The following is a 24,891-nucleotide window of genomic DNA, read 5'->3' as shown; positions in this document are numbered from 1 at the left end:
TAGCCGCAGTCAAATTTTCTTACCAATTTGAAACTGAAAATTAAATCTATAAAATCAAGCCCTAGGTTTATATTTATATTCGTGTCTTGCATAATTATTCATCGACAAGAAATAATTAATCTACTCTCATTTATTAGGAATAAATGTTTTACACCTAACTTATCAGGCGAACGTTTTTAACATTTATCTAAATTAGGAATCATAATAGATTATTAGGAAGAAAAAAACATACAGTTTTAGTGTAAGTTTTTCCCTTTGTATATTATGTTATAAAATGTAATAAAAAATTATTGTATTATTTTTATTCCTCGTAAAATTATTGTTGGATTTTTCAACAAAATAATGATGGCTCGAGTAAAATCTTGTAAATGAAGTTAAAGGTGAATGAGAGAAATGATTATTTTAGAAGCTGAGCGATAGAAACATTGTGTGCCTTTTGTATTATTTAACTATGTGTAAATGTTATAAATTAATTAAATCAGACTTGCGATAAATTAATGTTGTGACAGTGTGTAATGAGAAAATGATCTTTATTTATGTAATTTGTTACAAGATTTTCAAAATTACTTTATAAATTATTCCCATGAAAACAACATATATTACATAAAAATAAACTTTCTTAAATAATATTATCCTTTATTAATCAGTTCTATAAAGAATGATATGAAACACAGTGTCTTCCTCCAATAAATTGAAATAAAAGGTACAAACCAAAGGAAACTTATTTAAAGCGGGAAAGACAATTTCCAATATTGTACTGTATCTTCATTTTTTACAACAGAACTAATGAAGATTGTAAATAATAATATATTTGTTGTAAAAACTATCTGTATTGCTAAAAATAAATATTTTCAAAAATATTTCTACATTTTTTTACTTCCTAATATATAAGTATTGACCTATTAGAATGAGTAAAAGATATGTACAAACATGAGAGTTATCGATATTCAGCCAATAAAAGTGAGCACATATTACCTGTTGTTACCAGAATTTAACAGAAATAATAATTTATACCATAGGATTAGTTCACCTAGCACCTGTAATAATTTCCCTAAAGAATTCTAAAGTTTTCAGCAAAAAATATTGTTCAAAATAAATTTATAATATGTAATTTTATTAAAACAGCTTTATATATTACAATGACCTCCACAGTCGAGCTGTTAAAATCCATAAAAAAATGTAATAACACTTTACCGTGTTGTGATATAATTAAAAAAAAAAAAACTTTATTTAAGTATTCATAATCTTTATTGACATAAAATATGAAGATTAAACGAGTACAATGCAAAATTTGGTGTAAGGTGCCGTAAGGTCATGGTAAAATAGTTTTGACTCTGTGAAATCACAAGATCCAAAAAGCATCCATATTATTAAAATGTGATGAATTAAAAATACTATAATTAATTGTGTATATGTAATAATAATATAACCTACAAATACATTTATTTGTAAAAAATAATTACTTTATTCCATCTTATGACAATGGGAATTTAATATGCAATTAATCTACAATATAAAAAATATTTACTATTCTACATAGATCAGATATACAACTCAACATATTTATTAGAAATTACTATTTAAATAACATTCATTAAATTTTGATTAATTTTCAACCAACAATTACTACAAAATTTTGATGTTCAGAATGGCTTTAGATATTTTTGTGGAGAACCAAGAATTAGTGGAACTTTATAAATTAAAATCTTCAGTATTTTTAGCAGTCTTCAGATGAAATCATTACATTGACTAATTTTCGTCATGAAATATCACAATATTGTAAATTGACTGTATTATTATATTTCAGAAAAGAAAACATTTCAGGTATTAAACAATATCAGTTAGTTTTAACCCATCCCATCCGAAGTTATTTTGACTAAAACTGACCACAGCATCTGAATTAATTATTGTGCAAACTTGTCCTGAATTTATTGATGTAGTCAAAATAACACAACTTTTTGTTTTTGTATTTATTTAATAGAAATTTATTTAATAAAATAAATTATTTTTTAAATATAAAAAAAAATAATTCCGCAAGATGGCAATGCATACGACTACTTTGAAAAAAGTAAACAGTTTGTTGAGAGGCTTAAATTATGGTGGTCCAGAGGAAAGGCCTTCTAAGATAGCCGCCCTAAATTGTGGCAGCTCGGACGGAATGGATTAAAATACATTACTTGAGAAATGTGGAATAATTTGGGAAGTAATGATCAGTTCATAAACTCATTTAAGCGAAATAAATAAAAAAAAACTATTTCAAATTAATTAATAAGTAAATACAGTATTTTCTCAGTAATCCACTGGCGGATTATCCGAAAACTACTAATACGCCGTTATTTTGAAATATATCTATTTGATTTTCGATTTTGTTTTCTTGATTGTATGAATTAAAGGGAATCTTAGAAGTGTAAATTAACCCACATCCCGACATCCGATTGAGCTGAAACTCGGTAGATGGACTAGTTGTCGATGACAATGCACTTAATCAAATTTTGGCGGCAATCACGAATATACACGCAGATATAAATGCATTTTTTTGAAATTTACAGCAGTTAATATAAAAAATAAAACTCGGTCATAATAAGAAATTTGGTAAAAAATATTTATATTTTTTTAAATATACTCATGTAGATCAAAAAACACCGATTCTGAATATATTTCTATATTTTTACTCTCAGAATTAATAAATCATTCTTTAAAAATGATTTAAAAGCTTTACTGTGTACACATTCCTTGATTGGTCAAACGAAATCTGATGTCAAATGTACTAAGTGTTAAGTTAGTACAACGTAATAATTAAACATCTCTTTCTGTTACATGCATACTTTGATAATAAGAGGGAGATGTCGCTATACAGTTTTATATTGTGTAGTTAGGTATGTTGATCTGAGTTTTTGAGATGATTTGTGGTTGTCTTTTTAGTTTTATCGATTGTTTTAACTTACATCGTAGTATCTCCTGACATTTTAGAAAGTTTTATTAAATTAAAAGTGGTAAAATTAAGTTATTCCATAATATAATCCAGTTCAAACAACTAGCGCGACCACAACTAAAATCACCTAAATGCCAATTTTGCATTTTTGTAAAAATGATTAAGTAAGAACTCATTTCAAATTTACGTAAAAGCAACGATAATAACCTAGAGCCCGCCGTACTGCCGCGGCGTGAGCTACGTAGATACATCGATGATACCGCGTAGGCTTCAGTGTACTGGCTTTGTCTGGCGATGTTTTGAAGAGAATCGCAAATTCTAACGTTAACAATTAATTTAAGTATGAAATTTTGATTATAAAAAAATTTAAAATACCCTTGATTTAGTTAGACAGTAAACATTAATAAAACAAATGTACTGGAATTCCTTACTAAAGAATAAAAAAAATCTCCATACAAAATGCACTAACCACAAGACAATCAGCGCACAGATGATGTCACGCACCCCTTTGCTTCTTACCGCTCGGATTTCGATCGTTTTGGCGGGCTAAAAAATATTCACACTTGGAGAATTAATTTAACCATGACAAAGAAAAAAAATAAATCAGCATTTAAGTTTGAATTTTGATGTTGATCAAATTGTTTTTTGGGATTTGGGAACTGTGGTATGTGTTTCTGTTTGTTTTATTCTGCCACCTTTGTTTGAATAAGTTTACAAAATGGAGTCTTCTCGCAAGTTTAAACATAAAACTAAAATAATAACAAAACAAAAATGTGGAAATCTTATGAAAGATCGGTAGCGGTGTTTGTTTGTTTTACTAAATACCTGTTTTATAATCTGTCGCTTTCACTAATGATTGATGTCATATATATATATGATTGGTGTCATATATATATATATACATTTCCCATATTATTTAATACCATTCCTCAGAATATTAATATGAAAACATATGAAACTGCTTACTACTGTATAATATATTGGACACGAGCCGGTTTTTGGGGTGGCGGATTAGTGAGAGAGTTCTGTGTTATCATAATTATAAAAATATAGTATTTCATACTTCTTTCTAATGTTGTTAAAGGTCAAAAATATATAGTGCCGTTAATAATAATTAGTAATTATTATTTTTTTAACTTACTAAAGAGAAGAGACGCTGCACAATTGCATAAGTGATAACTAAAACTTAACGACACCAAATTAACAAAACTGGTTAATACATTTTACTACATAAATTATTTTGTGTGACAAGCTTAAATGGAAATACGTAAGTAATTAAAATACTGAAAGATTAATAACTATTTTAAACCTTCCTACCCATTGGAGTGATTGGTGTCATATATATATATATATATACATTTCCCATATTATTTAATACCATTCCTCTTTTTTTTGTTTTTCCCATATTTTTAGGTTCTATAAATATGGCACATTATGACAAGCAATCTCTCAAAACATTTTTGCAAAATGGCAAAATATGCCAAAAATCACTCCAGTGGATAAGGACCTATTTGAAAATAGACAAATACATGCTCAGTACCTGGTGTAAAAAATGTTAATATGATACATAATTGAACGAAAATAACAAATGCACATACAAATATAATATACAATATACACACAAAAATAATTAACAAGAAAAAAAAAACAAAGTTTTAAGATAATATTACAAAGTGACTATTGCGTATGTACAGGTACAGGTAAATCATTCTAATATTGCCCTTTAGGTGATTTCTCATGAAAACGGCGCTATATAAATTAGCCAAATATTATTATTATTATTATTGTATGGAATCGGATGGATCAACAAATAATGTAATTAAAATAAATTGTTTTAAGAAGATGAAGAGTGAAACAATGTTGAATTGAATCGCGAGAGAATTGAGAAAGTCACTACCCACCTGGAATCTTTGGGCATTTTCGGGGAAAGAGGGGACTTCGGGTGGGTGTTCCAAACTAGTTTAAAAAACTTTTTTGATACTTTTGGTATGCATATACATTCAAACGAGTCCTCTTTAAATGATTAGCCTATTCATATATGAAAGGTTGACGTCACATCTCCATTTCTGGTGTAATGCATTGTCAAATTTTAAATTAATTTTTTGTAAATACATATAACATTTATCAATTAATAGAATAAGTTTGGAAATATTTTATACCTAATGGTTGTAAATATTAAAAATATAATAACATCAGATAGGTATCGGGACAATTCTCAATTTGTCAGACCACAAAAGTTGAGGTAAAAATATAATAACATCAGATATGCATCATTACAATTTTCAATTTGTCAGACCACAAAAGTTGAGGTAAAAATATAATAACATCAGATATGCATCATTACATGAGGTGATTTTGCACAAAAACGGCGCTATACAAGTCATCCAATTATTATTATTATTACAATTTAGAATTTTTCAGACCACAAAAGTTGAGGTAAAAATAAATTATCTAGCATACTAAAATTCGGCAAAAATGACAATAATTGCTGACAGATAATTTTTTTGCAATTAAGTCATTAATTAATTAGTCTATTAAAAGATGCCATCCTTATATACAGATAATAAATTAAAATTTTATGCTCAATATGCGATTCTGAATACTATAGGTTCTTACCCTAGGACCCCTTGCACACTAAGCGACAGTCTTGCTTTCATCCATACACACTTGTATCCTAACGCTCTTCACCAGTGAATCATCGAGATCACCAAGACCAGCAGTTAAGCGGCGACTGCACATTTAATAATGAGTTTTGATAATGAGACATTTATTTCTGAGATTCAATCTCATACTACCATTTGGGATATGTCATCTGATTAGTACACCAATAGTAGTGATGTTAAAGGAAGTTGTGGGAAGAATTAGTTGATATATTTGGAGGTGGAAAAATTAAGTCCGAAAATTAAAGGTACACCAAATATTTTTTTCTTCCTATTGTTCTCATTAACAATAGGAAGAATGTGTTCATTTTAAAACGATTGAACGGGAATCACGTGTTAGTACAAAAACATGAATAACTCGTGTGTGAATTCTTGTCGAGGTAATGGACACTGTCTGAATAGGTACTGGTGATTGTCACTGGTCGCCTCGATTTGGTCTCGCGGCGACCACACTCTCAGGCAACTGTCGCCTAGTACTCAAGGGTTCTAAATGAATTATTACAGTATATTTACTTTGTAATTAAAAGGCACATTCATTTCACACTTAGAATTATTACTTGAAATTACTACAACGTCACAAAGCTTTGGAATGATTTAGAAATATAAAAAGTCTTGGGAGGAAAACAATATTGTTGTGAATAGTTTGTATGAATTTTGTGCATTTCAGAGAAAAATTGTGGTTACATGTCAATAATGCATTTGAAGAAGATATTTTACTAATGTTAAAAAATTGGAAATATACAAATAATACATATTTAAATTATAAGAATGTGAAGGTTTACCTTGCACCAGCAGGTACCCCAACGGGAGAGGGGTAGTCAACTTTGTGCCCAAAAAGGCTATGTGTTGAAACTAAATGTCATATCATAATATTGTCAAAATTATTTCAGTGTGAACTGAAAACTAACACAATTGTCAAGTAAATATAATATGTACAGTTGAATTCAATGTGTAAAAGTGAATTCAATATCTAGTAAAAGTTTCTTGTTACAATTGCTTCAACGGGTATGCAAAAAAATATATATTCAAATTAATTCCGTTGATCTTGCGATTTAATTCATTATCACAAAAAAATGAACTCTTTAAAGTAGATTTTCAGAAAGAGTGGTAAAAAAAATAATAAAATTGGTTCACAATTATAATTGTATTTAACCCATTGGCATCAAACGACGCCGTCCCGGCGTGTGTACGGCGATGTGTCTTAAAATCAAACGACTGAGGGTCTGATGTCTGTCGGCTTAAAAACGAAAAAGGGATACATTATTGACATCTGTGTTTAAAATTTTAAATGCCAATCGCTCTGTAGATAATTAGGCATTTATTTCGTAGTCATTGGCAGGACTCCGTTGGTACATTTTTTTCCTGATATTTACGATTGAAATTTTGTTATATTTCAGCTTCATTGAATTTTTTCAAAATGGAGTGAGGTTCGGGAATTGACAAACTTGTTCGTAAAACGCATGGTGGGCTGCTAACAAGAGCCCAAATGGCAAAAAATATATATTATGGTAATAAGTATGATTAATGTACATCTTTTCTTAATCCAATTATAAAAAAATGAAGAAAAAAAAATTGTTTTTGAAAAAAAATTTTTTCATATCCTCGTTTAATCATATTATTTTATTTTTTTAAACAATGCATTTATTTTCTACATACCTTGATTCAATGCACAAGTAAATTAAAAAAGATTGTTTCGTTTGCATGTTTAGTTTAAAAGTAATGTAAGATTTAGTACACCACTGCACTTAAAACTTTTGGTACAAAATTAATTCGGATGTGAAGGACAACTTTTTAGCCAAACAATTCGGAGGCCAATGGGTTAATAATAATACAAGTGAACTCAGCAAAAAAAAAATTGTTCGTTAAATGATTTGAATGTAAATGTGTACTTTATATTATGGTATATTCATAATCACAGAGTAAAGAAGAAAACAAGAGGTGCCTTGTCGGTGTGTTTTGTGATCCAAATATTTGCCTAATCGAGGCTAAAATTTCCAATATAAAACGGTATTTACGAAATTTAAATAGAATGGAGATCTACGATGTCAGTGAGACTGAGCGCTGGGATAAGTGAAATATTTGTTTTCATTCAAATTTGTATGGAAGGCACATCTAGTTTTCTTCTTTATTCGATGCTCACAATGATCGCCATCTATGTCCTAGGAGAGGTCTGCAGAATGTTTCAAATATAATAAAAATAATACATAATGGTTTATGAAGCATCGATTAGTATTACTTAAGTCATTATTATTAAAGCGGTAAATTAAATGCAATGACAGTATTGCGTGCTATATTTCTATCGTAATATTAAAGAAAAGTATTATAACTTAAATTGGTATAATAATTACTGTTAACAATATCTTTATTGATATTTGCATAATTAAACATCGAGGGTCGGTATGTTTACTGTAAAATACTCAGTACCTTTAATATTAGAAGTCTCCCGTACAAGAATTACAATTAGACCCATTTTATAATACTATAGTTTTCTGTTATGAACACACAAACTTTTATAAACAAACAATTATTGTTTACGGGAACTTGAATTATCAAGTTAATTTACGTTAACGTGTTTATCATCTCAATACTAACCCCATTACTTATAAATGCCGTGTAAATATAACACAGCGCATACAGTCGGAACAGTAGAAAACTTGACTTATAACCACGGCGTTTATATTGTTGCAACGGCCTCAAACCCGGTTTAAGCCTAGCATTTAGAGCCCAACGTTGAACCGGCATATTAGAATCTAATTAGTAAGACAATTAATGTTTAAAATCTATCTGGATATGTATAAATTGTAAAAAATGTGGTGTTTCGTTTCATTGTAAATAACATTAACATATAATACAGAATATTTTACAATCCTCAGATCGAAGCAAAGTCGAGTTTTTAGCCATCTAAGTATTGTAAATAATACTAACCAAATACACTATACAAATATAATACTATAAACTAATGCAGTATCGATAGAAAAATAGATGTTTCTTTTGTATAAAAAAAAAAAAATGCATTTGCCTATTGGTATAAGACGTAATTATTAAATGCTAATGCAGGAAGAAGTTTATATACATATAATTTGCTGCAATTAAACAATACCTACTTATATTTTTTGTAAGTGCAGTATGAGCAAATATAATTGCCCCAATGCAACAATAATTCAACCATAAATAATAATGTTAGCCATGAAAACAGTTGACTTTTTCATTGCACCATTTTTGTAGATACTGGCACACATTATAAGTCAAATCAACAAAAAAATTACTTGTCTTCATGTTTAGACATAATATTCCAATAAACAACTAAAAAATATTATGCAAATACATAGATCCATTTAATAATGTTGAAGAGGTGTAAATAAATTTAAATAGTGATGTAAAATGAGTTTTATGAATTGTAAATAATTAAAATGGTGATGTGATTTATAAATTGTAAATAATTTAAAATAGTGATGTAGGTGTATTTGATGAATACGGTAATGCATATTTCTAGGTGCATGATGAGTTTCATTATGACATTGGACGATCATACAACATTTTTGGTAATAGTTAAATGGACAAGGAGTGAAGAGAGCTCCAATTCCTCTGAGAATCCATTGGTGAGAGGAACACTTCGGTACCCGGAACGGAGGCATTTTATTGGGTATGTAGCCTGACCAATAAAATTGGGATCTCCAAACATATCCTCATCCTGTACAATGATGCGAATCAAGGCAAAGTCAGGATTAGCCACCTCGAATTCGCAAATGTCATTCCACAGCGGATTGAATCCATTATCAGCTGTAATAAAACAAAGGTTTCATTTTCATACAAAGTGTTTAAGCAAGGAGGGCGGGCGGGGAAGCAAACAGGTAAGATAAGGCAAAATAAGTTGAATGACAGAATTACGCAATAGTTGGAAAAGTCGCAGATATTTAGACGCAATGAACATAAAATTTATAAAGATTACACATATAGAAGAAAAGTTAAGGACGGTTGTTTCACAGAAATTGAACAATTCATAAAATTTCAAAGTTAATTTTCAAGTTCCATTAAACTTCTATTCAAGTTCTGTTATTATATCATTATTGCTGTACCCCGTCAGTCTGTCTGTGCAGATGCAACAATAGCGTGTATTGCTTTTTCAAATAGATGGTGCTGTTTTTCAAAAAAGCATGTTTTTACATTTTACAGGTGACATCTATATTATATAGGTATATAAAAACACACACATATACATATACGAATGCAACATCGTGTCAAAATGTAAAAGCAATCGGTGAAGAAGTTTCCGAGTTTTAAGATTTTGAACAAACAAACATTTACATTTTTATTTATATAGATGGGCCAGTTGCTTCATTGAACTGATATAATAAAATAACGTGAATAGAACTTTCACAGAACTTAAAATTGATGTATTGTTCAAATTCTGTGAAACAACTGGCCCTAAGAGTTAGAAAGCAAATTATTTCACCTTGAAATATTTTAGGTCAAATCACATCTATAACAAATGCCTTTTCCCAAATTTAATATGCTGAAAGTTACGCATGACATCGCAATAGTATTAAAACTAAAACAAGTAATGTTTAGAGCAAAATAATAGATATTACCTATGGTTTTAGTCACCAGCTTGACTCCAGAGTCGTATTCTGCACCAATGACCTCCACCTCCACAAAGGGGCTGGCGGTTCCTCTCCCAGACTTACACAAATGTCTGGCTCCAATCACTCGCAACAGAACTGTCAGACTGCCAACACCCACCAGGGTTGTCTTGTCGTAAGGGTTGAATCCATCGGTAAACATAAACTCTGGACGTAACACAAAACCACATCCACCATTTTCTTTGAATTTGCCAGTATTTAACTGCATTGGTTTATCAGGGGTTTGATAGTTAAGTGCCACCATTTGCGATCCAGAATTCCACATGGGAACTGGGTTGTAGTTTGAAGAGTCAATTCTCTGCCCTTTTGGATAAACCCTACTAAATTGCACTCTGTGGTACTTTAGGAAAAAACTGTTTTCTTGTTGACAAATTAGTTTTTCCGCCTTAGTTTCAGGAAAAGAGGACATTTCATAGAAAGTGAATCCCTTGGTCTTGATGCGGTCGATGTTAAACGCTATGGATCGGCAGTAGATGATGAGATCGGACATCTCCTTGGCGATGCGCCACGCCCGCTCCATCTCACGGTGCTGCAGGGAGCGCGCGCTGGCAGACTGTGCGGCATCTTGGATGGCGGCCAGCCACTCTAGGGCCACCTCGCGGGACGGGGCTGCCATGTCGAAGGGGGCGCACATGGACGGGTTCTGGATCCTGACCACCCAGTGGGCAGTGCCTCCCCCCTCCCCTCCCACCACCAGCTCCACCATGGCGCCAACCACATCCACACTCCCTTTCTGCAATGTTCCCAGTGGCATACTGTCTCTCTCACTTCCCTGAAATACATTCACTTCAAGCAGTCATTGGATTTAATTTACATACATATGGCCTTTTTTTGTTTTCAAACACATTTTAAACATAAATAATTTTTGTATAACTAGCACAGTCCTGTAAAATGTCTCAGGATTAAAAATAAATGCAAAAATTTTGAATTTGAAAAAATTTCCATGGCTGAGAATCGTACTCCGATCAACTGCTTGGAAAGGAACTAAGGAACTAAGTTGGCTTTTACACTACCAACGATAGTAAGAGTGGAGACATAAATTAATTATATAATTTATACTGAAAATATAAGAATTATGTAATTTTTTAATGTTACTGAAAAGTAACAGAAATAATGTTGTTTAGTTAAACATACTAATTTCGGTTCTCTGCAATGTGAAATATTCCTGCATAATGCAAAAAATTATTCAATAAATATTTAATTTTCAAAATTGGAACTGAAGTATTAAATCATTTCAGCCAAACCATAAAGCAGTGTTGCATATTTAAATATTGGCGCTACGGTCGTTTGGTTCGCTCTTATGCCGCCAGAGGTGCGCTCTGTCGGCCAACAGGGAAACTACTCCAGCTGCACTGCGTATCGGCCGGTAAAGAAGGTATTGACTGGACCTGCTGGACACCCGGGAACAGGCGGTCCCGTCCCAACGGCTGGGATTTTGAACTGCGCAATGCACGATATAACCTTACTGAATATTGGCTGTTATTATTGTCAAAGACCATAAAGACAATATTATATTTCCTCATAACCATTTATTTAAATTATTGCTAACAGTAGGAATCCAAATTATATTAATAATTAATAATAATATTTGAAAAGTGTATTTCTTTAAGTTATATTTTTGACAGATCTAAATCTGAATGTAGATTTTTTTATGTTTACAAACGATGTTCATCTGAAAGGTAAATGTCTGATAGTCACTAATTATTTTTTTGATAGGTTAGGGGCCGTTCAAGTATTATGTAAGCACTATAGGGGGGCAGGGGGGTCTTTGCTTTGCTTATTTTTGATGACATGGGGGGGTGGGGGGGGACGAGATAGTGATTACGTCAGCACTGCTCAGCAGTAGTTTTTTTTTTTTACACATTGGCAACCTTGAAAACCGAATACATATTCGGGGATTCCCACAAATAATTAATACGTTTAGGTACTCGCTTAAAAAACAGAATACATTAACAGAAAAATGCATATAGGTACCAATTTTTACGTAAGCATGGGAGGGGGGGTAAGAGCTTTGCTTACTTTTGCTGACAAGGGGGAAGAGGGGGTAAATAATTGTAATAAATCTGCTTACGTAATACTTGAACGGCCCCTTATTAATACATTTCGGCCGGGTATTTTTTGCGCTGGTGCTATGCTGAGTCCGGGGGAAAATAATGGTCCCTTGCGAATTTCTTTAATTTGTTTTAAATCGCTATCTTCGAAAATAATTAAAATATTTTTGTAACTCAGCATACCCAAGCAATAAAAGTACTAAAAGAAAATCGAATATTATTTGAAATGCAACTCAATTAACCTTGTAATATGTTTATTACGGTCCGACTATCGGTATTTGCTCATACCCGCTTTCTTTAAATTTGCCCGACATCTCTCGCTCGCTTGCACATAGGAGTTGAGTGGGTGCGGAACAAAGAAAGAGATTCGAATCGGGTTTCACGGTCATAAAAAACCTCATTCCAGGAATTGAATTATTTCACTAACAAATAATATACTATCCTTTTCTTGAAATACCGATGTAAACGAAAGGAATGAAAATAAATTTAAAAAAGGCTAGCATTACGATTCGATAATTATGTACATATAGTTGGGACCTTTACAAAGAGATTGGTATATAATATTCATGTAAAAACATTGAATAATTCCTTTTTTGTGCCATTGAAATGAGGCCGGCGCAAAAGGTAAAAATACCCTTCCTGTTCTTAAGTAACAATCGACCGAACAGGTAGAAATAACTTTCCTGTCCGAAGTGTGTTAATACTTTATAAATACTTTCAGCTTCACAAATCTTACAATCATGTGATTTTTTCTATATCATAATTTTTCACAAAGATTTATAATTTATAATTTTGAAAAAAATAATTAAAAAATACCTGTTATAAGCGAAGCCGTTTATCGAAAAATACATTAACAATTAGCAGTTTTTATTTGATAATGTCGTGACAATAAAATAATTCAAAGAATTGAAAAATATGAATAAGTAATAAATTAATCACTATAATATATTTTGATAGCCTAATATCAATATAAATGTTATCAAATAAAAAACAAAAAAGATGTTGCTATAAAGATAAAGAGGTATGTAGAGTTTTATAACTTTACCAAAGATATTAATTAGTCAATAATTACACTTGTTTCAAATTACGTACATCTAAAATGGATTAAAGAATATGACGTATTATTTTTAATGTCTCAGATCTGGCAGAAAAGTTAACTCTGAAGATGTTTAAGATGTAAATTAACCCTTCTGGCCTCTGCCATAATATATGTATATCTGTCTCGTCTGTTACCGTGCTGCTGGAACGAACGGAGTGCATATCGTGACGAGCTAGGCTGTACCCAGTACCCAACTACCCAGAGGCGAGTTGTGATGGAAATATACCTGTTTGGTTTTTGATTGAAAAAAATATCATCAGATAGTAAAATGACAACTGCATTTTTTACTCCAAAAATGCTCAGAAATCGCTGGTTAAAATCCATCAGGTACATGCTGTACTATTACACCCTGTATATGATGCCGAAGATAATGTTAGAAGAAGTCGAGGGCACTCGAGGAAAACAGGGCACGATCAAGTGAATCAAATTAAATACTTTAGTCAGGTCACGTTATCATATCATATACAGGGTTTTCCAATAAGAGGTGTTATTTTGAATAGCCCGCTATTTTGGTAGATGTTACTTTTGAAGCTGTCATTTTTTGACATTTGACAAGTAGAAACTACTCCATTAATAAAAGTGGAACGATACACGCTTCAACAACACATTGAAATGATTAAAATTCACTTGAGCGAATCAAATGCAAATCATCTTGAGTGATGAAGCCCACTTCCACCTCAGTGGCTTCGTCAACAAGCTTGTCGCATCTGGGGCTCGGAAAACCCAAGAATTATTGTTGAAAAGCCTCTCTATCCTCAAGGTGTGACTGTTTGGTGCGGTTTATGGTCCGGCAGAGTTATTGGACCTTACTTTTTCGAAAATGAGGCTGGAGCAACAGTTACGGTGAATGGATTGCGCTATCGAGAGATGATTAATGATTTTTTATGGCCGGAATTGGATGGTATTGATCTGGACATCGTTTACTTTCAACAAGACGGTGCTACGTGCCACACAAGCAACGAAACCATTGATCTTTTACGATCGAATATCAAAATAACACCTCTTATTGGAAAACCCTATAAGCAAGGAGTGTGTGCCGAGACAGAGAAGTGTGGCAGTGTATTCTTTATGCCTGCCTCTGTGGGGAAACGGTGTGGTGGTTAGTTAGTAGGATCATCATATAGATCATCATTCAGTGAATGTAATCTACATGTACTACGTATGCAGTGTTTAGTTTAGCTTACATTGGAATCACTCTCGGCGGGCTCAATCTCTTGCACGTAGTTGGCCGGGAACCACTGGTGGCGCTTGCCCCCGTAGTCGCCCCGCCACCAGCCCGCATCCGGCTTGTGAACGTTGGTGATGATGGCATGCTTGCAGAAGGACAACTCATCGTCCTGGCGGGCTTTGTAGTCGTAGAGTGCCTTTACCATTATCTGCAAACAACTAAACACTTAAAGTTTTGTTGTTTTATGTTAGTTCTTTAGTGATTTATTTTTGGGGTATTATACCGTGTTGAGCTACCTCCTACTTTAGCCAACGTTTCAGACGGCATTACAGTATCCATCATCAGAGCAGATGTGTAATCGAAGATGTGGTGAAGTGTGTGCTTATGGCCAGGGCCGGCCGTATGCGGGCGCAATTGGAGCAGTCCGCTCCGGGCGCCGACATGCCAAGGCGCTGGTAATATCTAACAGTCCTGAAACATCGCCCTTGAGATTATTTTTCATGAAAACGGTGCTACACAAAAATACAAATCATCCAAATACTATTGATTACAGTGGTCACCTACCTACTAGACGTCTACTGGTTTTGACAGGAGGTGCCAAAATTTTACCTGCTTCCTTTGTCCATATGAATTTTGGGTTTTCAATGACAAACACAATTGAGATACACAAAAATCCCATTAATAAAGACAGGGATAAGCTCAATAATAGTTCTTGGTGTCCGTTAATTGACAGCTGCACCAAGACTAAATGCAGAAAACCATTTTAAATTATACTGTAATACCAGTTCTTAGAGGATTGGAGATGGTAACACAGTATCCCATATACATAAATAAGCACTTATTTCACCACAATATATGTCTACCCTGATAATGGACACTGTAATGTTGTCCGAAAAAATGGTTAAAGGAGGTGGCGCAACACGACATAATACCTCAAAAATAAATCACTACAATACTTTCAGCCGTGAAAATCTCAAATCATATCTAGTTAAGAGTTCTTTGAAAATATTGTAATAGAAGAAAATTCAAGTTGTCATGCAATGTTTTGTCATACCTTCCCACCTTACCCTCCAGGAAAATGGAATTACAAAGAGATTTCAATTAGAACAAACCTTTGAGGTAAATGAACTGGGATCCATATATCCGGGAGTGCCATAAACAGAATTATCATCAGGTTCCTAAGGATTATAATAAGATTATGACATCATAATTTAAAATATGATAACTTTACTTTATCAAAAATATTTATAAATAGTAAAATGTTTACAACTTCGTGTTTATTTCTACTTACCACACCAATACGTTTAATGATTTCATCGTTGACCGGATACCAAAGTTTAATTTTCCTGTAAAGTGGATGCTTTTCGTAATATGCAACAAGCTCAACCAAACTCTCAAATTTCACAGTTCCAATCGTGTAGAGTCGTCCTTCTAGTTTTATCCTGCAGTGTTTGATTTCTTTATCTGCCCTGAAAATATAAATGAGGGAACTTTAGCATGTTTTCATTATATCAATACATAAACATGTAAATATTTAAGTATTTTTGACAGCCTCCGTGATCGAGGGTTAAGGCTCTCGACTAGCAAGTCAGAGGTCGTGGGTTTAAATCCCGGCGTGTGCAAGTTAATTTTACTTGATTTTTAAAAAAAAATTTATTATCAATATAAAGTTTTTTTTACAGGTGTTTTTCGATGTATGTCTCACTAGGATATACCTGTGTCGAGACAGACGTATTGGATACGTAAATTAGTGTTTACATATTATTTGATACATATAAGATTCATCACATTAAATGACAATGTGAAAAATTATTAATTTGTGTTATTTCAAAATTTGATCATTTAAATGATATATAGTATATTTGCAGCACATCCCAATGCAGGAACTTCAACACCATTCAACTTCCCCACCTTCCTCTTCACCATCTCCTTCCCCCCCCCCCCACTACCTTCAGCCTCACAACATTCCCCAATTGGGGATACCAGTCTCACTGGCTCCAGACAGTTGTGAGCAGTTGGGACTCTTGTGCAGTTAAACATTTTTTTTTAAATGTTAAATAGTATAATTAACAAATTTATATAAATTTACCTGAACGAGATAGCAAATGATCCATTGTCCTTATCACTTGGTCTCACAAGGAAGGCTCCATCTGAAGGGACACGTCTCAATAGTTCCTCAGACTGAGAACGGGTGGCGTGTGGCAAGTACCATTCTTTACCTTCGTGTTTGTTTGGCTGCGGCACCGGTTCTTGCAGAATTATGAGAAACTCCTTGAAAATTTCATAGAACTTTAATGTCAGTGATTCATTCAGATATTTTAGCACCTATAAATGAATTGCAGACAAATAAAAATAAAAGATATTTACCTGACTTCTCAATGGATTCTGTCTGTAATGTGTTATCAAGCTGTAGAGACTGTCAAAGCACACTGAGTCAATCAAATAGTACTTGGTGATTCCTTTGTCTTGTTTCAATTTGATGCGACAGTGGTTGGCTTTACCTTGTCGCCAGAAAGACAAGCAATAGTCACCTACAAACGTTACACTCTCTCTGACCAGGAATGTGCCATCTCCCAAGTATGAGTGGGTCCTGAGGAGGTCTTCAGCCTCTTGCCTGTTGCCAGTTAGCTTCCCATGGAACCAGCACTCCCCAAAGTGCAGTTCGTCTTGAGGAATGTCCCCGTTGGTTGCCTCTACTTCGGCCTCCCCGTCGCTATCGGCCTCCGCCTCTCCTTGGGCACAGTAATTGTCCGAGTAGAAAAGCTTATTATCTGTCAGTACAAACAAATGTGGATTCCATTCTTTATCAACTGGATCTTCCAAGAACAAAATTCCATTTTTGACGGAAGTTCTAAGATCAAGATCTCTTCCTTCCTCAGCACGCATGGAAAATGAGTTTTCATCTACGCCCTCCGGTAGTTTTTTGTGCTTTAGAATGATTCTGCGCCTTAGTTGGTGGGGGGATGGCAGACTGGTTTCATTCTTTTCAAATGGTTGAACAAGAAGAAGATCTCCGAAAACTTCTTGTAAAGCCGCGGCCATTCTGCGCTGCTGAGGTAACGAACAGTTGTCTTCTATTGAAAGAATCAATGGGTATTCGGATGTGACAAAAGCATGGTCTTTGATGGTGCGCAGTACATCCATCAGCTTGATCTTGGTAGTGAGGGTGTGTCCGTGATATATGAAAGGAGTTCCATCGGGTCCGTCCCAACAATCTAGTTCAATGCAACGACAGCCCGCGCGGAGGCAGCGTACATATGCTTCTACCGAGGATTCACTTGAAAACTGGTCACCGGTCAAATATCTGCAATTTGTATCAATTTCAAGAGTTATTTCATTTTTGATGTGCACGATAAGCAATAAGTACATTAATTTATGAATATGTCTAGGGCAGTATTGAAGTGATAACTATACCTAATAATTTATGTAAAATATATAAACAAGGTTTTTTCATTTAATTTAATATGGGTGCTGCCAAGTCTGGGCATCGTGTTGTTGGTTGTTGATACACTTACATAAATTACAAAAATGACTTTACAGTTGTGATAATGGCAATGATAAAAAATTATGTTAGGGAAATATTATATAAAATGTCCCTGGAACATCTCGTGCACAAATGGAATACCTTTCTATAATATTAACACAAAAAAAATTACAAAAAATTTGAGATTTAATTACACAAAAACAACTAAATTCAGTTTAATAAATTACCCCGTTCCAGACCATCAAGTTGCTGATGTAGATTTAAACTAGTGCACAAGAAATAATTATTATAGAGCATTGTCTAGGGCAACCCATGTAAATCATATTTGGCCACATAAAGGAAAGACTAAAACAGGGCATTTTTGAAATAAATTGTAAAGTTTCGTGTAGAACAGTGTAGAAAAAATTGTATTTTAATTCTCAGTAATGTATGTTTATTGCCGCTGTTGAATGGCGTTTCAGGATGACGCGGTGATGGTTTGCCGTCGACAATATGCAATTATTTTGCTGCATATCATGTAACTCTGCTCCTCTAAACTGCCATAAAACAGTGAAATGAGTTTAGGCCAAATAAATAAAAACATTGATCAGTACATCGTTGGTAAGCTGTCAAAACATTTGATACTTACAATCTTGCATCGCATAACTTTGTAAATCATTTGAGTAGTCACATTGGAGAGATTCCAACAGCTAGGTAACGATAATAATAGGGCAATATTTCAAAATGAGATGCAACAACCTAATTACAAATACACAGCAGCAAATCTAATGATGGTTTTTTGGATACTACTAACGTATTATGACTAGAGGCAATCCAGTAATGAGTGAGAGGTCTGGTCATGTCTTGTGTTACGCTGCTGTGCTTGCTGTCCCAAACACTGTTTTGCTTTGAGAATAGCATTTCTATAAACTGAAAAATAAAAATACAAGTAAATTAATGTATTTCCCGTAAGCTTTGAAGACAGAACAAGGGAACCATCACCTTTTTACTTAGGAAGTCAACTGAATATTGGGGTTAGTAGCGGAACAGGTAGCGGTATACGTGAAAAATATGCACATAAAGAACCTGCGAAGTTGATGCAATAAAAGCAGAGATGGCATCAATCCAAAAGGATGCTGCATACGCCTGTCTTTCTACATATTAGGAATGTACTGTGAATAGCAACATGAAGAAGAATGAGATAATAATTATAAACTTACCTCTGCCAGAGTGAAATAAGGATTGTGCACATCCCTCTGAGGGTCGTGCAGGTAGTCCCGGATGTAAGACGAAACCTCTGACTCGTTGTTACCAATGACGTCGCTTTGCTCCACAACCAAGAACTTTTGGAACTCCCGTAGAGTAACAGTTTTCCCATTTACACAATACAAAGCATGCTTATCAAAAATGTCGTACACATTCTGGAATCAAACAACAACATAATAATGTCACAAAGTTACAACTTTTATTAATTCATTAAATTAATTAATTGTTACTAATTTAAAAAAGTTTAAAATTGACCTCAGCGCTATTTATCACTTTCCCGAGGACTGATAGGCAAAATATATTTTTGGAAACATGAACATGTGTAGTTTTGGGTCTAAACGGTGGGTGAAGAAACCAAGTTCCAAGAATTAGCATGTTTTTTTTTTTAAATTATACTTGCAGTATGATACATGCACAGCTAATGCTTCATATTATGAGAACCCTCTATAATATAGAAATAAAACTATGTTTCTATAAACTGCTTCCCACAGAGAGAAATGCACTGCACATTCTCCATTTGTTTGGCAAATAAAAAACCTGATGTTATTTAGAAAAGATTCATACTTATTTTACTATCCTTGGAAGACTAAAGTTGTTCAATGTTCCTGGAACATTATGAACACATAAGTTTGCAGTTCAGGGAAATATATTTTTAGAATTTTAAATGTCTCAGAAATATATAAGAACTATAGTCACATTGAATTGAACAAATTCAATCTGGTTTAGCAGGTGCAATGGAATGTGATTGACTTTCCTGTATAGATTTCAACTTTAACAATGAAATTACATAATGATACAAGTCGTTTGTGCGTGAAACACCGACCCATGCTAATCTCTAAAAAGGTACCTAAGGTATGCCTATCTGCATTTATGGACATGAATCCGGAATCAGAAAAAAATCACAGGAATTTTTACCCTCCCCCTGAACCGCCTGGAAACGGTCGTCAAACAGAAATGATGCCATAATGACAATATTATTACTTTATTATTAGCACTTACATTTTCATCAAAAATTAGTTTCTGGTAGAAGGAAGCAAAATCATCAAATCCAATTTCTCCTCTTTTCCGGGTGTCTACTTCTGTAAATAAGTCTCGTAGTTTATTTGTAGAAACTTTACTGTTGATTTTTGGTAGAAGACTCTTCAGTTCTTTCAGCGTTACCCTAAAACAGACATTTTTTTTGTTATACTCTTAAAACATAATACAGGCTGATTTTCTGGTATCCCATAGTGGATATGAAAAAAAAGTTAGTCAGAAGAAAATAGATACATTTCTCTGGTGTTCTCCATTGTGTAGAACTCTCTCCTCAGCCATCGTTCTATCTGTAGAGGATAGGGTGCCAGAGCCGTATTCTGTACTAAGTTTCGTAATCCCCGAATCCATATCTCGCATTCTTTCTCGGATAAGGCTGCAAATAAATAATGATGTGTATGGTCCGGTAAATCATTTCCGTAAGCGAATCCAGAAGGTAAAGGACAAGACAAAAGGTTGTAGACGAGGAATAAATTGATATTTAAATATGATATTCCAAAAGGATGGAATATTATTTTCATGCACTAGACACGTGAGAATTAGATTAAATAGATGGCTCTATTATCATTCTCCTATCAAATGGAAGCAAAGATAAAAGTACAGAATAAATACTCATACACGCAAATGAAACTAATCATCACGCTTTTCCAAATTTGCTAAACATGGTCTATGATAATATGTAATATAAAGTAATCAATTACCTGCCACTGACAAAGTCCGTAATTTAAAATCAGATCCATAAATAATCACAAAGCACCGAGGATTATCCATCTTCTTGGATTCCTCGAGCCATCTCTCAAAGTCCTTGGAGTTCTTGCCGAGACGAACTTCCTTGACATCCCTCAGTTCAAGGCAACCCTCATGGAAATGCCTCTGGGCGGTGTGGTTTCTTGACCATAGTATCTGATGTGTCTCCCGCCTTATCATTAGTATCTTTCGTTCCGGTCGTTTTCGTGGAAAGAACTTAGTAACGAGGGTTCCTCTCTCCAGTTGGGAAATGATTTGCTCCATCTCGTGTATAAGTCCACTGCACAGTGAACTAGATGAGTCCATCGCTGGGGCAGGCCCCTTGAATCTAATGTGATGCTGAACAAACAACTAAATGTACCTACATTGTGAGTTTGCATAATAATAAAAGCAATTTCAAATATGTAGTAGTAATATAAGACTGATTTGTTAGAAACACTAAATAACAAAATATATATGTACAGTCGAACTTGGTTATAACAAACATCGCAAAGGTTGCCGCATAGCGTATCAAAGCCAATATTTAATTTTGTTTTAAAAACCAAACAAAATGTTTATGAAAGTAGGTATGAGTACCCAGACCCCAACATGGGGTAAGTTTATGACAGTGATGAACAACCTTTTTAGCAGAGGTGCCATGACCTGCTTATGGATTAAAACAGTTATTTAAATTAACGATGTGTTATGAATAAATAAACTCTATAAAAAAAATTCTCAGCTAGAGGTTTCAAGAATTTTCGCAAACATTTTGATTTTTCTCTATAATCAAGAAGGGCTGTACGAAATTGACATGTGGGCTGCAAGAATCGGGCCACGGGTTGTGCATCACTGATTTGTGACAAGTAAAGTTTTATGACCAAAACCAATAACAATTTCGCAAGCTAGCGATTTATGACAAGTGATATTTTACAAATAAAAGAATACTTATGAGCTAGTGATATGATGGATAATTTAGTGATATTTTTCATGGAAACCCAGGTGATAAGAGTTATGCATAAGTGTTTTGAGGAGGAAATTGAGAAGCATTGGAGCGATATTTAAACAATCACTGATTATAAATTTTATCAATAAAAGGGTATTTTTCAAATATATATTTTTTAATAAATACCTACCTAATACTCCTTTTTTGAAAATAAACTATGGATCGGCGAATACTTTGTTAGATAGGTAGGTAGATTGATACAACTTCAAAAAAACCTATTTCTAATGAGGATGCTTTCGGAGCAGGGCCGCCGAGAGGGCACGTTAGCCAAGTCCGAAACTTGGGGCCCGGGCCTAAGGGGGGCCCGGGACGGGGCCCGGATATTTTACTAAAAAATGCCAATGACACTAGGAACGGACGTGGGCCGGGCGCCCAGGCCCGCACGCTCCGTAGGCCCAACTGTCAGAGCGTGTTCACACACAGCTATAATATGCGAGGGATAGCGTATTTCGGCATAACGTTCGCCGTACATTCCAAATTGGAATATATGGCGAGCGATATGCTGAATTACGTCATCCCACGCATGTGTGTGAACACGCTCTCAGAGCGTGCCACTCACAGCTCAAGCTACAAGCACGCCATGCCGGCCGGCCCGCTGTGGGATGGGCGATGCAGCCGCCCGCCGCGCCCCCGCTCATACTCACCCCCGGGCCCTACCGACCCGATCGGCAGACCGTCGCGTCGGCAATCCGTCGGCGACAGTCATAGCGGAATCGCTGCGCGCTGAGTTTGGTATGGTTATTTATTTTTAGCCATCTTGATACATCATCTAGTTCATTATTTAAAATATTTATTAGTTCTTTATAGTTATCTCCAATTAAGTATATAAGTGTATCATCGGCAAATAGTCGTACTTTGCATTTTGAAAATATTTTCAGCATGTCATTAATATAGACTTATAGAGTATGAACAATAGGGGTCCAAGGATCGATCACTGCGGTACTCCTAATTTATTTTCCATTGGTTTTGAAAATTGATTATTTATTTTTGTTACCTGTTTTCTGTCTTTCAATTATAATATTTTAATTTAGCCTCAAGATATCTTGATTAACGAAGAATATGTAAATACACACAAACAAGAAACACAAGTATTTTATTTTGAGTATTCACCATAACTTTTTAAACATTTCCATTGAATAATTATGCTAAATTCAAATGATTGGTATAATGGTATAAGAAAAGGTAATGAAGTAGTATTCCTAGCAGTAGCAGGTAAGCATGAACTTATTAATTGTTATCTCACCCCCCCCCCGGTAAGTTCTGGGGAGGGGGCCCGGTATAGTCTACTAGACTTGGGGCCCTGATTAGCTGTCGGCGGCCCTGTTTCGGAGTGTCAGGATCTAAAGCATGGAATAAACTCCCACATGATTTAAGAATGATCACTCGACTCGACTAAAACTTAAAATTCATATTTTCAGGCAATCATATCCATAAAGTCAGAAAACTTTATTTCACTTAAATGTGTAATAAATTTAAACAACTATTGATAATTTCCTATTTAAACCCATGTATTCAATATAATATAAATAGATAGAGCATAGGAAGTCATATATGTACAATGCCTTGAGGTAATTTTTTCACAGAAATGGGGCTATACAAACTATCCTATTATTATTATAGCCGTAAGGAGCCTATTTAGTCGGTCCCTTCATGCCTGTCAAAACCAAGTTTGATTGTATATATTGTCAGGTCCTGAAGGAACATTGGTAAATAAATTTGAAATGTTAAAAACCAACAAACAATAGGTATGAAAGCAATTATGAAAGCAACCTACCAATGTAAGGTATGAAAGAATTAAAATAAAGGAAGAAAAGTACAGCATTAAATTTATCAATAATGGAAAGCCATTATCGCATTATGATTTTGAAACGACAACTTAGATAAGTAAGATAATTTAATATGATAGAAATAATCATAAGCATAAATCCATAAAACACGTCCGGGGGCCGTGATGGCTTACACTAACTGACTAACTGAACAACTGAACAATAGTCAGATATAATTACATAATGTTACATTATCCGTCAGTTGTTGTGGACTACCACATATTATTGTACCTGTACAATTTGTTGCTCACTTCCGAATATGAAATAGTCAAACAAGTCTGGGCCAAGTGAGGGCTTATACTATACTAACTGATTTACTGAACATTAGTCAGATTTAATACATAATGTCACATTACCGTCAGTTATTGTGGACTACCACATATTATTGTACCTGTACAATTTGTTGCACACTTCCGAATATGAGTAAAACGGTATGTTCAGTTTTTAAACAAAGTTCAATTATTTATTTACTTTACAAAGCAGTGCACTTAGATATATTTTTTAAAACTGACAGATTTTATTGTCGAAATGATGTAAGAACACTTACTTTACTGTCGAAATGAAAATAATTGAAGGGTTCTAAAGATAAGGGTAATTAACTACATCATTAGAAAACTCGATCATAAATGGGCTTAACGCACGTCATACACAATATGATGCAAATCTGAAATTACAGGTTCATTGAGATGCATAGCGCGACTGTCGGACATAATGTACATTTATAATGACTGTGTTTACGTATTATATGGACGAACAGAACCAAAATTACAGTCCGCTAGTAACTTTGTCATTCATGTGAAGTTTTAAATGAAAAACTAAAAACTCTACGTGTACGTACCTTACTTTAATGAATCGGTTGTATGTCCGATACTGTGTGCACAAATTAAATACGTTTTGTGTCACATAATTGGAGAATTCTTAAATTATGAAATATAAGACAGTACCGGATGGATTCATTTGTCTCGATAAATAATAAATTACACTAACTTAATCCTACATACTCCCAACCGCGCACAATCGCGCAT

The 24,891-nt window shown here is 33.9% G+C and overlaps 1 protein-coding gene across 2 annotated transcripts; it reads right to left on the bottom strand.

The window, feature by feature from the left end:
* Positions 1 to 39: 39 nt before the first annotated feature.
* Positions 40 to 24,891, bottom strand: sl (small wing phospholipase C gamma 1). 2 transcript variants are annotated; one of them, XM_089645978.1, is made up of 13 exons: positions 24,705 to 24,891; positions 21,013 to 21,409; positions 20,549 to 20,687; positions 20,279 to 20,441; positions 19,234 to 19,434; positions 18,828 to 18,943; positions 16,918 to 17,854; positions 16,640 to 16,821; positions 15,842 to 16,019; positions 15,663 to 15,728; positions 14,567 to 14,758; positions 10,182 to 11,004; positions 40 to 9,372 (listed from the first exon to the last, which is right to left on the bottom strand). In XM_089645978.1, the coding sequence occupies exons 2-13, from the start codon at positions 21,362 to 21,364 to the stop codon at positions 9,119 to 9,121; spliced, it is 3,603 nt and encodes a 1,200-aa protein (XP_089502104.1). In that variant the 5' UTR covers positions 21,365 to 21,409; positions 24,705 to 24,891; the 3' UTR covers positions 40 to 9,118. The 2 variants fall into 2 exon arrangements, with proteins under 2 accessions (XP_089502104.1, XP_089502105.1); XM_089645979.1 differs by having other exon boundaries at positions 21,013 to 21,397.

The sequence above is a fragment of the Hesperophylax consimilis genome, chromosome 23 (assembly GCF_061612785.1).
Source record: "Hesperophylax consimilis isolate HC1 chromosome 23, BYU_Hcon_1.0, whole genome shotgun sequence".
Classification (NCBI taxonomy): Eukaryota; Metazoa; Arthropoda; class Insecta; order Trichoptera; family Limnephilidae; genus Hesperophylax; species Hesperophylax consimilis.
This window is presented reverse-complemented; position numbering and strand designations above follow the sequence as displayed.